Below are 15,253 nucleotides of genomic sequence, written 5' to 3'. Positions count from 1 at the left end.
TTGCCAAATGGGCTAGTTGAGATGGAAATATTAATTTATTCATACCAACGTGTGTCACTGTCATTAGTTAAACAAGATCCTAGTACACCAGAATGTGGTACTACCTCACACGAGTCAGAATAGCCCTCATTAAAAAGTCTACAAGCAATAAATGCTGGAGAGGTTGTGGAGAAAAGGGAACCCTCCTATACTTGTTGGTGGAAATGCAAACTGGTGCAGCCACTATGGAGGAGGGAGGTTCCTTAGAAAACTAAAAATAGAATTACCTGTGATCCAGCAATCCCTGGAATATACCTGGTCAATACTATAATTCAGAAAGATACATATGCACCCCCATATTCATAGCAGCACTGTTCACAATAGCCAAAATATGGAAAGAACCTAAATGTCCATCAACACATGAATGGATGAAGAAGATGGTGTGTGTGTGTGTGTGTGTGTGTGTGTGTGTGTGTGTGTGTGTGTGTGTGTGTATAATGGAATACTACAGTCATGGAAAGAATGAAATAATGCCATTTGCAGCAATTTGAATGCAACTAGACATTATTATACTAAGTGAAGTAAGTCAGAAAAAGAAAGACAAATGCCATATATCATTTATATGTGGAATCTAAAACATGACACAATGAACCTATATGCAAAACAGAAATAAATTCACAGACATAGAGAATGGACTTGTGTATGCCAAGGGGGATGGGAGAGGGAGAGGGACAGACTAGGAGTTTGGGGTTGGTGGATGCAAACTATTACATTTAAATGGATAAACAGCAAGGTCCTACAGTATAACATGGGGACTGTCCTCAATGTCCTAGGATAAACCATAATGGAAAAGAATATTTAAAAAGAATGTATATATGTGTATAACTGAATCACTTTGCTGTATAGCAGAGTGGCACAACATGGTATATCAACTATGTTTAAATTTTTTAAAAAGATGCTGTTAATAGTATGCCATACCACCAATTAACACCATCTCACCCCATCCCTACCTGGCTCTTTCAGTGCAACTGTTGGGAATATTTTCTCCTCCTCCTTTCCCTCACGCTTTCCTCCTCCATCCCGAATCACCTGCATTGAAACTGAAAGTAGCGAACTGCCTTCCTAGTCCTTTCATCCTCTCTATTCCAGTCCACTGCTGCCACCACGCTTACTTCCTAAAATTATTTTCTTCATATTGCTCCTCAAAACCTATGGAGACTCCATTTTGGCTTCTCAGACACTTCATCATCTATCTCCATCCATTTGCTCACAGACAGTTACCCTGTCCTTTGTTGTTGTTGTTTAGTTGCTAAGTCGTGTCTGACTCTTTCACGACTGCATGGACTGTAGCCTGCCAGGCTCCTCTCTATGGGATTTCCCAGGCAAGAATACTGGAATGGGTTGCCATTTCCTTCTCCAGGGGATCTTCCCGACCCAGGGATTGAACCTGCATCTCCTACATTGCAGGCGGATTCTCTACCAGCTGAACCACAAGGGAAGCCCAAGAACACTGGAGTGGGTAGCCTATCCCTTCTCCAGGGGAATTGAACTGGGGTTTCCTTCATTGCAGGCAGATTCTTTATCAACTGAGCTATTACTCCCCGACTAGATCACAAATTCCTTGAGAGCAGTGACAGGGTAACAAATGCTTTTTGTATCCTTAATCCTCTTCCCTCATAGTTGAAGGCATAGATTTATTGAGTGTTGGCTACATAAATATGTTGATTGGCTAACACCCTTCCTCCCCAACTAGAATCCTCCTCAAAAGAGCGTTTATTGAATACCTTCTCCGGAACAACACTAGAGTTGTTGAGACAACAGAAGTGAGAAGGACATGGTGTAGTCACAAGACTCAAGTGGAATAGATTATGCAATCAGCATAGATGTCTGAACAAAGGGGGCTTTGAGGGAAAAGCCTGTTTGAGCTGGCCCTAGATGGATTGAAGGGGATTTTACCAGGCTGAAAAGAGGATGGCGGCTGGATGGGATTTCTGCTAGAATATCTGGACCTGATGAGCAAAGGCACAGAGATGTAGAAGTACAGGGCCTATGTGGAGTATAACAAATCTGTGGCAAGAGATAAGTGTGTCTGGGAAGATGGGATCTAGCTTTGATAGGGCTCTGAGTGCCATGCTAAAAAAACATGTAAACTTGACCCAGAGGCAATGGGAACGAGCTTATGATTTTAAGCAAGAAGGTGACAAAAGGCACTGAAAGTGTCAGCTACGTAATGCAGATATCAACCAAACAACATTTTTCCTTGTTTACCCTCCCCTATAGCCCTCCATTGTGTGACAAGCCCTATAGTAATCCATTAGTTAGGATAATAAAATAAATCCCCTTTGTTTCTGGTCTACCCTAAATTCTGGCTGACCTCATGCATGTAACCATCTAGAGATCTGATTTATTCCAGATGTACGATTCTCTGGACTGTATCTCATAGTGAAGCCCCAAAGTATTATGGAGAGAGCAATAGGCTTGGAGTTCAACTAAATGCAGGATCAAATCTCAACTGTAGGACCTTTACATTATTTCCTCAGTATTCTGCTGCCTTAACTTTTCCTATGGAACTGTTTTATATCTGCAAAATAAAACCAAAGACTACCATAATGTATTATCCACAGTCAAGATACCACTTTGAGTTTTACTGATTATGGTTATTTTCTCTGTTGAACCCCCAGTCTGTTGCATCTGTTTTGCTTGATCTGCTTAGTTCTTATACTTTTCTTTTGTTGATACTTTATTTCTATATGCTTATTAAGGAAGCACTTTATAACCCAAACACTGAACCAGGTAACTGCTGCAGGAAATGTTTAAAATGAGGCAGCTCAATTTAGCCAGATTGTTCTGTGTCAGTGGGTTACAGGAAGGAGTTTGTAAGGCCCCTATGGGGAAATGGAAAAGTTTTCCAGCTTCTCCTTTGTTGAGTCTTCATCTTGTAGTGTCATTATTTTGTTTTAATGAATTCCCAGAACAATAGATACACCCTCTGAAAATATGACTACAGGACATATTCCAAAGCCAAATATAAATTATTTTTGGACTCCTCATACATTTTCTTCCTATGATTTGTGTGGCTAATGTAGAATTGCTGGAACTGTGTATTTTAAATCATTTCCTGGATGAAACATGTAACCAGTGAAGAGAGAGGGAAAGGATTCTGCATCGTTTTGCAAATTTTTTTGCCTACTTTTCAGTGCTAGTCAGTGGAATTCATGGGTGTTGGATGAATTTAAACAGAAAGAAAATCTCTCGAGTTGTTCTCATCAGCTAAAATGGTTCTCATTTCCTGTTAAGATTTCTAGAAACCTGGAATACCTACTGTTAAGATTGAGTACTTTTATAGGTTTGTTGAACGTAGTAAATCCCAGAGTTAGACAACTATTAAGTGCAGATATTGACTCTGATGCCATCCGCATTTAAAAGGGAAAGTTGCTGTGAGGGGTGAGGGCAGGGAACATGCCTTGTTTGGAGGTTATTATTTGTATTTAGGTTAAGGTTATTTCTGCTTGTTTCTGATCTTCATCCTGTTGAGTTTGAAACAGCAAAAGAAGTGTATAGGGAGTTCTTGGGAATTTAGTTTCTGGAGCTTAAGATAGAGATGAGAGCTAGAGATAGTAGGTTTCCTTAAGATTATGGATACTCAGAGTAAGGCACTGAAATCTATCATCTCAGTCAGATCCAGAGAAAAGTAGAGAAACTGTTTTTTCTTAAATAAAGAGTAAAGACAATTCCTGAATGACAGAAGGGAAGACTGAGAGATTCAGTTTCCTATGTGTCTTTCTTGTTGTTGTTCAGTCGCTAAGTTGTGACCAACTCTTTGCAACCTCATGGATGGCAGCATGCCAGGCTCCTCCATCCTATATTATCTCCCAGAGTTTGCTCAAATTCATGTCCATTGAGTCAGTGATGCCATTCAACCATCTCATCTTCTGCTGATCCCTTCTCCCTTCTGCCTTCAGTCATTCTCAGCATCAGGGTCTTTTCCACCGAGTCAGTTCTTTGCATCAGGTGGACAAAGTATTGGAGCTTCAGCATCAGTCCTTCCAATGAATATTCAGGGTTGATTTCCTTTAGGATTGACTGGTTTGATCTCTTTGCTGTCCAAGGGACTCTCGAGTCTTCTCCAGCACCATAATTCAAAAGCATCATTTCGTGGACACTCAGCCTCCTTTATAGTCCAACTCTCACATCCATACATGACTACTGGAAAAGCCATAGCTTTGACTAGACAGACCTTTGTCAACAAACTGATGTCTCTGCTTTTTAATATGCTGTCTAGGTTTGTCATACATAGCTTTTATTCCAAGGATCAAGTGTGTTTTAATTTCATGGCTTCAGCCACTCTCTGCACTGATTTTGGAGCCCAAGAAAATAAAATCTGTCACTGCTTCCACTTTTTCTCCTTCTGTTTTCCATGAAGTGTTGGAACCAGAAGCCATGATCTTAGTTTTTTGAGTGTTGAGTTTCAAGCCAGCTTTTTCCCTCTCCTCTTTAATCCTCATCAAGAGGTTCTTTAGTTCCTCTTCACTTTCTGCCATTAGAGTAGTGTAATCTCCATATCTGAGGTTGTTGATATTTATCCTGGTAAATCTCGATTCCAGCTTGTGATTCATCCAGGCTAGCATTTTGCAGGATGTACTCTGCATATAAGTTAAATAAGCAGGGTGACAGTATACAGCCTTGATATACTCCTTTCCTAGTTTTGAACCAGTCCGCTTTTCTATGTTCGGTTTGAACTATTGCTTCTTGACCTGCATACAGGTTTCTCAGGAGGCAGGTAAGGTGGTCTAGTATTCCCATCTCTTTAAGAATTTTCCACAGTTCGTTGTGATCCACTCAGTCAAAGGCTTTAGTGTAGTCAGTGAAGCAGAAGTAGATGTTTTTCTAGAATTTCCTTGCTTTTTGTCTGATTCAGCAGATGTTGGCAGTTCGATCTCTGGTTTCTCTGCCTTTTCTAAATCCAGCTTGTACATCTTAGTTCATATAATACTGAAGCCTTGCTTGAAAGATTTTGAGGATAACCTTGCTAACATATGAAAAGAGTGCAGTTGTACTGTAATTTGAACATTGTTTGGCATTGCCTTTCTTTGAGATTGGAATGAAAACTGACCTTTTCCAGTCCTGTAGCCACTGCTGAGTTTTCCAAATTTGCTAGCATATGCAGTGCAGCACTTTTTATAGTATCATCTTCTAGGATTTTAAAATAGTTCAGCTGAAATTCCATCACTGTCACTAGTTTTGTTTGTAGTGATGCTTCCTAAGGCCTACTTGACTTCAAACTCCAGGATGTCTGGCTGTAGGTGAATGACCACACCATCATGGCTATCTGGATCATTAAGACCTTTTTGGTACAATTTTTCTGTGTATTTTTGCCACCCCTTCTTAATCTCTTCTGCTTCTGTTAAGTCCTTACTGTTTTTGTCCTTTATTGTGCCTTCTTGGAACTACATTGCCTTCTTGCATTTCTTTCTCTTTGAGTAGGTTTTGGTCACTACCTCCTGTACAATGTTATAAACCTTTGTCCATAGTTCCTCTAGTACTCTATCAGATCTAATCCCTTGAATCTAGTCATCACCTTCACTGTATAATCCTAAGGGATTTGATTTAGTTCGTGTCTGAATGGCCTAGTGTTTTCCCTACTTTCTTTAATTTGAGCCTGAATTTTGCAATAAGGAGCTCATGATCTGAGCCACAGTCAGCCCCAGATCTTGATTTTGCTGGCTGTATAGAGGTTCTTCATCTTTGACTGCAAAGAATATAATCAATCTGATTTTGGTATTGTCCATCTGGTGATGTCCATGTGGAGAATTGTCTCTTGTGTTACATGGTAAGGGTAGCAGTGCATTATATCTGGAGGGTAACTGAATATGTTAAGTAGTTTACATGTCTATATTACTTAAAATAATAACATAAAATTAGACATATGAATAAATGGTAACCCAAAAGGTGAAGACTACCTAAATGTCTAGCAACTGATAAATGAATCAATAAAATGTGGTATATCCATACAATGGGTATTATTTAGTCCTGAAAAGAAATGTAGACTGATACATATTACAGCATGATTGAGCCTTGAAAAAAACATGAGCAGTGAAAGAAGCCAGACACAAAGGGCCACATACTATATGGTTATATTTATATGAAATATCCAGAATTAGCAAATCCACAGACAGAAAGAAAATAGAGGTTATAAGGAGCTGGGGTAAGAGGGAGAAGGGAAGTTACGTTTATTGCATAGTGAGTTTCTGTGTGAGATGATGAAAAATTTCTGGAAATGAAGAGTGATGATGATTGCATGTCATTGTAAATGTGCTGAATGCTATCGACTTGTCAGTTTAAAGTGGTTTAAGTGGTAAGTTTTGTTACGTGTATTTACCACACACAAAAAAGAATAAGCAGTAAGGGGTTTAGAACTCACTGTAATAAACCTGTTTTTCTTTTTGTGCAGGAGCCATGGATCACAGAGGCTTTCATCAGGGGAGTTTCAATAGCTTCCAAAGTAGCTCCAGTGATGAAGACTTGATGGACATACCAGGGACAGCCATGGATTTCTCCATGAGAGATGATGTTCCTCCTTTAGATGGAGAAATAGAAGGTATTATTACTCCTGATGATAATTTATCTTTTTCAAAATTATTTCTAATGTATATACAATAACATTAATTTATCTACTTGTACCCAATCCTGTATTTTAACATGTGCTTAGATTACTTGTAACCCCTCTCACCAACAAGATATAGAATAGTTCAACACTTCCAAAGAATTCCTTCTTATTATCCTTTGCACTCAGACCTTCCCTACCCCCAACCCCTGGTAACCACTGATTTTTTCTCTGGCCCATAGTTTTTCCTTATCGAAAATGTCATATACATGGAGTCACATAGTGTGTCAACTTTTTATTTTGCATTTTTGTGCTGGTCTTCATTGCTGCGTGTGGGCTTTCTCTAGTTGAGGCAAGCGGGGTCTGCTCTTCGTTGTGGTGCATGGGCTTCTCATTGTGGTGGTTTCTCTTGTTGTGGCCCATGGGCCCTAGAGCATGCAGGCTTACGTAGTTGCAACTCTTGGTCTCCAGAGTGCAGGCTCATTAGTTATGGTGCACAGACTTAGTTGCTCCGCAGCCTGTGGGATCTTCCTGGACCAGGGATCAAACACGTGTCTCCTGCATTTGCAGGCAGATCCTTAACCACTGGACCACCAAGGAAGACCAGTATGTCCACTTTTGAGACTGACTTCATTTACTCAGCTTAATGCTTTGGAGATTCACCCAAGTTGTTCATTCCTTGCTGAATAGTATACCCCAGAGTGAAATCACTGAATAATGTGATAAATCTGTGCTGAACTTTATAAGAAGCTGCTGAACCATTTTCCAGAGTGGCTGTACCATTTTGCATCCGAGCTAGCCACATTTGGTAGGTAGTTCCACTTGTCCTGCATTCTCCACAGCTGTTGCTATTTTCAGTAATTTTTTTTATTTTCCTTTACAATATTTTAACCATTCTAACACCTATGTAGTGTTATCTCATGATGGTTTAATTTCATTTTCCTAATGGCTTATGATTTTGAACATCACTTCATGTGTGTATTTGCCAAATTTATATCCTCTTTGATGAAATGTCTGTTCAAGTCCTTTCCCCCTTTTATAATTGTTTTTTTATTATCTGGAATATATTTATGAAAGGAGAATTCCTCTTATGTATTGTTTGGTTATCCAGTAATGTCATTCTTTTCATTGGCCACATATAATTTCATGGGATAGCTGTAGCATAATTTATTGAACTAAGCTTCTCTTGATGCACATTTCAGTTGTTTACAATATTTTCCTATTTGTGTGTGTATGTGTGTGTGTGGGGGGGGATATGTATCTTTTAACCTTATCAGAGCATTTTTGTAGCATGAGTGTGTAAGAGTGTGTATTTCCCCACCACCTGACTGGTACTAAATATTATAAATATTTTTTCATCTCTACAATATGATAAAATAAATGTATCTCCATTATTTTAATTTTCACTTTTTAAAATTAATGAGCTTGAGCATATTTTCATGTTTATTAACCATTTAAATTTCTTTTTCTGGGGAATTCCCTGGTGGTCCAGTGGTTCAGACTTCACATTCTCACCGCCAGGAGCCTGGGTTCAGTCCCTGGTTGAGGAACTAAGATCCCACAAGCCCCATGACATGGCCAAAAAAAATTCTTTTTCTGAAAGTTTCCTGTTCATACGATGTTCCTGTTTTTCTAAGGGGCTATCTTATTTTTTTTATAAGAGCCCTTTATAGCTCAGTTGGTAAAGAATCTGCCTGTGATGCAGGAGACCTGGTTTGATTCCTGGGCTGGGAAAATCCACTGAAAAAGGGATAGATTACCCACTCCAGTATTCTTGATCTTCCCTTGTGTCTTAGCTGATAAAGAATCCGCCTGCAATGTGGGAGACCTGGCTTAGATCCCTGGGTTGGAAAGATCCCCTGGAGAAGGGAAAGGCTATCCTCTTCAGTATCCTGGCCTGGAGAATTCCATGGACTAAGTCCATGGGGTCACAAAGAGTCAGACACGACTAATCGACTTTCACTTTATATTATTATTATTAATCTTTTGTCTAATGTAGGTTGAAAATATATTTTTTCTCTTCCTGGTTTGCCTTTGTTAGCTTTGTTTTTTTAATCTTCAAATATTTTAAACTTTGTATATAGCTAGGTATATAACCCTTTTGTATCTGCTGAGTTTCTTGTTATTAGAAAGGACTGCATCACTTTAAGATTAAATTTATGTACTTACTTTAAATTGTTGTCTGTTTCTTTAAGTTACTGGGATTGCCATTCTCAAAGTAAAGTCGGGGGCAAGAAACTACTGTTAGAATTCATTATTTAGCAAATTGTGTTAAGGGCATATGACATTGCAGATAGTTTTCTAGGTTCTGGGAATTAGCAGGGCTTTAAGGCACCATACCTGCCTTCATGAAGTTGATTCTAGCTAGCCTAACAGAAACATAACTGTTTATGACAGTATCTATCTCTTAGAGTTGTTTTCAGGATTAAATGAAATAATAATATATAAAATGCTTATGTACCTGGCATCAAGTTAATGCTCAATAAAATGTTAGCTATCATCATCATCATTATTTTATATCTATTATAACCCTATATTATAAGTGCTATAGCTCTTATAAGAACTTAGCAGAGGACGCATTCTGTGTGTGTGTGTGTGTGTGTGTGTATAGGACTGGAAAAAATTTCACAGAAAAGGTGTGTTTGAGAAGGGCCTTGGAAGATAAGTTTCTTGGTAGGAGGAAGAGCATTCAAGGCAGAAAGTAAGCTTTTACAGAGCAGCAAACATATATAGAGGTGTAAAATGGAAGATATAAGCCTAAATAAATAAATTTGGGTCTTGAATGTCATGCTGAGAAGTTTGAATGAACCTTATTGTCACTGTGAGGACAAACTCCTTCACATACTCATCGAGCACCTGCTATGAACCAGGTACTGCTGTAGGCACTAGGAATACAGTGGCTGGATTAACATAGATAAGATCCAAGCTGATCTGGAATTTAGATCTAGTTGGATAAATAAACAGACAGATTCTTTAGTTAATTATCACAATAGATGATAACTGGGAATAATACTGTGGTTGGAATGATCAGGGAAGGCTTCTCTGAGGGGAGGCGAACAACTTGGGATGAATATACCAGTATGAAAAACATGGATTCAAAAGGATAACAAGGGGCTTTCCTGGCAGCTCAGTGGTAAAGACTCTGCCTGCCAGTGCAGGAGACACAGGTTTGATCCCTGATCCAGAAAGATCCCACATGATGTGGAGTAGCTAAGGCCCTGCACCACAACTATTGAGTTTGTGCTCTAGAGCCTGGGAGCCACAACTACTGAGCCTACATGCCCTACAGCCCCTTCTCTGCAACAAGAGAAAACACTGTAATGAGAAGCCCACACGCTGCAACTAGAGAGTAACCTCCATTCCCCACAACTAGACAAGAGCTTGCGCAGCAATGAAGACCCTGCAAAGCCAAAAATAAATGAATGAATAAACAAAAAATTTAAAAAAAGATAAAGAAATTTGCCTGGTAAAGTTACCTCAGGGCAGTAACAGTAGAAGAGAGCCCTTGAATTTAAAGTTCATAAGAGAGAGGTACTCATAGCTTAGTATTTGGTAGGTTTTTCTATTTGCCTACTAATATAAAAGGAACATTTGTGTATCATGTCCATTTTATGTGTGGTTATAACCATAATGAATCAGTTATGTCAATTACTGGCTCTACTGAAGTGGTCAGTTAGGGTATCTATTAACTTAGATTGGCTACCTCTACTTAAGCCTTCTGGCTAAACCAGAGTAGTTTAGTTATCATCATTGCTTTTAATGAAAAATGATTTCATATGGCATCTATATGACCAAAGCACTTTTTGTGTGTTCATATTGCTCTCGTTAGGTGATGGGGTGAATATCCATTATTCTCATTTAATAAACCAGAAAACTGAGGCAGGCAAGATTTTGACATTGCCTATGATTGTAGAATATGGTTTTACATGAGTAGTCCTTCACTTTTCACTCTCCTTCACAGGAAAATTACTACTTGTGGTTTCCAGAGTCTGACCATATAATAATGAAGCTGTTTTCCATGAACCATGCACAAAAATCAGTCCACTTACAATACTCCGTAATGATCTAATTTTCTTGCTTTGCTTTTTAGTTGTTCTTACTTTCATGTTTTCACACAGCATTTCCTAATGATCATGACAACAGCAATAGAAAAGAAAGGTCATAAAGTCCTTGATATTCTGTGGTGAGACTGTGCGTAAAATAGTACATTTTGAACCAGGCACAATAGCACGTACTAAAAAGATTAGTTAAAAGGAACTTGAAAGGCAGTAGAAGTGGTTCTTGCTTTCCAGATGGCTGGAGGGGCTGATTTATGAGGAATGAATAAATAAATTATGCATGGCACGGTTAAATGCATCTGAGGTAGTGTTATAGTAGTCTGTAAATTACAAGAAACATAAACACAGAGATCTGAATGAACGGGAGGAGGAGGCAAATAGAAAAAGGGTTTGAGTAACAGGAAAAAATTCAGAGCTATTCTCGTAGTCCATCTGTTCTCACTTGCCTGCCTCCGCAGCCTGGAATTCCTTGTCAGCAATTCAGTCATGCGTGCAGTCAGTATTTTATGGAATACCCAGATATGAACTGTGCTGTTGTGGTAATGTTCTTCGATACCCTTCTTCCTCTCACTTCCTCATCTTTCTACCTAGCCTGCCTTGCTGCTATTCCCTAACTGTAGAATGAGGAGATTCCTGGCAGAAAGTGCAGCACAGGCAGAGGAGGCAGCAGCAGGAGAGACCCTTTTCTGCTTAATAAACAGAGGCTGTGAGTCTGGGGCATGAGACTCAAGGGTGGGGATGGTGACAGTTGGAGCAGGAAATAGGTTGGGAGAGCTTTTAGACCTTACCTTGTAACCAAGCAGTTACCAAATGATTTAAAAGCAGAGGAATGATGTGATTAGATCAATGTTTTAGAGAATGTATGGCAGTGTGGAGGGTGGATTCAGGGGAAGGGTATGCTGGAGACTGGAAGACCATTAAACTGTTAGTTTTGAACAATCTAGGCAAAAGAGCCGGAGAAGGCGATGGCACCCCACTCCAGTACTCTTGCCTGGAAAATCCCATGGATGGAGGAGCCTGGTAGGCTGCAGTCCATGGGGTCGCTGAGGATCGGACACGACTGAGCGACTTCACTTTCACTTTTCACTTTCATGCACTGGAGAAGGAAATGGCAACCCACTCCAGTGTTCTTTCCTGGAGAATCCCAGGGACAGTGGAGCCTGGTGGGCTGCCGTCTATGGGGTTACACAGAGTCGGACACAACTGAAGCGACTTAGCAGCAGCAGCAGCAGGCAAAAGAGCAAAGGCCTGAATTAAGACAGCAGGAATGGAGATGGGTGGGGAATAAGTCCTGGAAAAATTTTGGAGTGAGCATCAATAAGACCAATTAGACATGGAGAATAGACCAGAAAAGTCAGAGATATCTTACAAGCCCAGGTGGAGTATAGGCAGGCCATTTCTCCCTCGCATGTGAGCACATGCCCAGACCACCCCTGCCAGCCTCAGCATAAGCTCCTGATGTCCCAGGGAAGGGGAAAAAAAAAACTCTTTTAAAAAGAAAAATATGACAGTGCGTGAAATATACCATGGAAGCTGTGAAACAGTTCTATTTGTTCCGCCCCGCTGTAAAACAAACAAACAAACAAACAAACAAACAAAAAAAACAAAAAAAACAAAAACCAAAAAACCAACAACAACCAAAAAAACCAGAATGGAGAAACCTACCATCATCATTTCAGTTAGGTTCTCCCCAAACTGATTCAAGCAATTTGTGGGCATGGTGCAAGGAGAAGGAAACGGAATTTGGGATCCATCACCCTCAAGATATTCAAACTTCCCTAAACACTTAGCCTAGTAATAGAAGTAGCAGCAGCAGCAGTGGTAGTAGTAGTACTTAGTCACTTAGTTAGTCACTCAGTCGTGTCCGACTCCCTGCAACCCCATGGAACCCACCAGGCTCCTCTGTCCATGGGATCCTCCAGGCAAGAATACCGGAGTGATTTGCCATTCCCTTCTCCAGGGGATCTTCCTGACCCAGGGATCGAACCCCCATCTCTTGCAATGTAGGCAGATTTTTAAAACACTTAGCCTAAGAGAATGGCAATTGTTATTGCTGCTTTTTGAGCTTGAAAAAAGAGTGACTGATATCAGAAGCTCTGTGGAGCCATAAACTTCACCTGTTTTATATGCTGAACCCATAAAATGGGGTGTATGGTGATGGTCCACAGGCTTTAAAGGCTTTAAAGTTTCCTTAATGAGAAAATACCTGGTCAGATTTTAGAATGTACACCCCATAATCTCTCCCCCATTTATATGTTTATATTGTTGTCCTTTTTTTAGTCAGAAAACACTTTTATTTATTTTTATTTTTACTTTACAATATTGTGTTGGTTTTGCCATACATCAACATGAATCTGCCACGGGTGTACATGTGTTCCCAATCCTGAACCTCCCTCCCACCTCCCTTCCCATACCATCTCTCTGGGTCATCCCAGTGCACCAGCCCCAAGCATCCTGTATCCTGCATCGAACCTAGACTGGTGATTCGTTTCTTATATGATATTATACATGTTTCAATGCCATTCTCCCAAATCATCCCACCCTCTCCCTTTCCCACAGAGTCCAAAAGACTGTTCTATACATCTGTGTCTCTTTTGCTGTCTCACATACAGGGTTATCGTTACTATCTTTCTAAATTCCATATATATGTGTTAGTATACTGTATTGGTGTTTTTCTTTCTGGCTTACTTCACTGTATAATCAGCTCCAGTTTCATCCACCTCATTAGAACTGATTCAAATGTATTCTTTTTAATGGCTGAATAATACTCCATTGTGTATATGTACCACAGCTTTCTTACCCATTCATCTGCTGATGGACATCTAGGTTGCTTCCATGTCGTGGCTATTATAAACAGTGCTGCGATGAAAATTGGGGTACACGTGTCTCTTTCTATTCTGGTTTCCTTGGTGTGTATGCCCAGCAGTGGGATTGCTGGGTCATAAGGCAGTTCTATTTCCAGTTTTTTAAGGAATCTCCACACTGTTCTCCATAGTGGCTGTACTAGTTTGCATTCCCACCAACAGTGTAAGAGGGCTCCCTTTTCTCCACACCCTCTCCAGCATTTATTGCTTGTAGACTTTTGGATCACAGCCATTCTGACTGGTGTGAAATGGTACCTCATTGTGGTTTTGATTTGCATTTCTCTGATAATGAGTGATGTTGAGCATCTTTTCATGTGTTTGTTAGCCGTCTGTATGTATTCTTTGGAGAAATGTCTATTTAGTTCTTTGGCCCATTCTTAAGTATATGTTTTATTTGGATCTACTGAGTTTTTACCCAGTGTCCCATCCAGGATACATTACATTTCGTCATTGTGTCTCCTTGGGCCCCTCTTGGCTGTGATGGTTTCTTAGACTTCCTTTCCATTTGGTGATCTTGACAGTTTTGAGGAGTACTGGCCAGGTGTTTGTAGATTGTTGCTCAACTGGGATTTGTTTGATGCTTTTCTCATAATTAGACTGAGGCTTGGGGGAGAAGACTAGAGGTAAAATGTCTTTCTTACCACATTCGTATCAAAGGTATATGCTGTCAGTATGACTCGAGACTGCTGATGTTCACCTTGATCACTTGGATGAGGCAGTATTTATCCATTTTTTCGACTGTGAAGTTACACTTTTTTTCATCCTTTTCATATTGTGTTCTTTGGAAGGAAGTCACTGCATAGCTGACACTTAAGAATAAGGAAGTTATTCTCTACCTCTTTGCAGGTAGAGTATCTAAAGATACTATTTGGAATTGTTCTTCACTAGAGATTTCTCTATTCTCTCCCAGTTATTTATTCAATCATTTATTTATAACAGTAGGGACTCATTTGTTTAATACTTTGGACTATAATCCATTATTATTTATTTTATTTAAATTTTTCTAGCTGTGCACTCAAAGCTCTTTCAGTTGGCTCTGTTTCCCTTTGACATACCCCTGTCACTGTGGAGGTTTCTTGAGCACTTACTTACTTTTTGGTATAACATACTCCAGGCCCATGTTATGTATTTCCTGACTCAGTCCTAGAATCAGCCATTTCTCCAAGGAGCCCTGGTTCCTTTCAGTGGAGGTTGGCATTAGAAACCAAGATCTGGGCATTCAGTGTGCTTTTTTCTATTGGGGTGTTGATTCTAGGCCCTCTCAGTAAGGAAAAACAAATATACGTGTATACTGACCTACATATCTGCATCTATATTATCTATATATCTATCTGCATCTATATTAAGCTAAACATGAGATCATACTGATGTCTCTAATTTTAATCCATTAACACATGGTTCATTCTTGCCTTCTTCCCTTACTTGTCTGTACCTTCCCCTTAAGGTAGTGAGAAACATGGCTCTCACCATCTACCATCCAATTTTTAACTGTTCATTTCCAGTGTACATGCATGGATTTCAAATTGTTAACCCATATCCTTCATGGGAAACTACTTTATCAACTAGAATAAAGCACTTATTACAAAATTCCTTTTGCCTTACAAAATTCCTTTTGCTTTTAGTTTTAAAAAACTCCATTTCTAGTTACTTGGGTCAGCATCTTTTCCTTTTACCCCTTTTAGTGAGGCTGTTTCACAAATTTGTAATATAATTAGATTCTTTTGTCAGTTAATGCATTCCATCCTGGG

At 39.6% G+C, this 15,253-nt stretch overlaps 1 protein-coding gene across 5 annotated transcripts in view; it reads left to right on the top strand.

Annotated features, from left to right (window-relative positions):
* CLCN5 (chloride voltage-gated channel 5) overlaps positions 1-15,253 on the top strand; it is a 204,479-nt gene that overhangs the window by 150,411 nt on the left and 38,815 nt on the right. For all 5 annotated transcript variants that reach the window (XM_070291699.1, XM_070291696.1, XM_070291700.1 and 2 more), the window contains one exon: positions 6,431-6,577. In XM_070291699.1, coding sequence (XP_070147800.1) covers positions 6,431-6,577 — 147 coding nt within the window. The remainder of the gene's footprint in view (positions 1-6,430; positions 6,578-15,253) is intronic.

This window comes from Ovis canadensis, chromosome X (assembly GCF_042477335.2).
Source record: "Ovis canadensis isolate MfBH-ARS-UI-01 breed Bighorn chromosome X, ARS-UI_OviCan_v2, whole genome shotgun sequence".
In the NCBI taxonomy this organism is placed as follows: Eukaryota; Metazoa; Chordata; class Mammalia; order Artiodactyla; family Bovidae; genus Ovis; species Ovis canadensis.
Note: the sequence above shows the minus strand (reverse complement) of the source record. Positions and strands in the feature narration are given on the sequence as shown.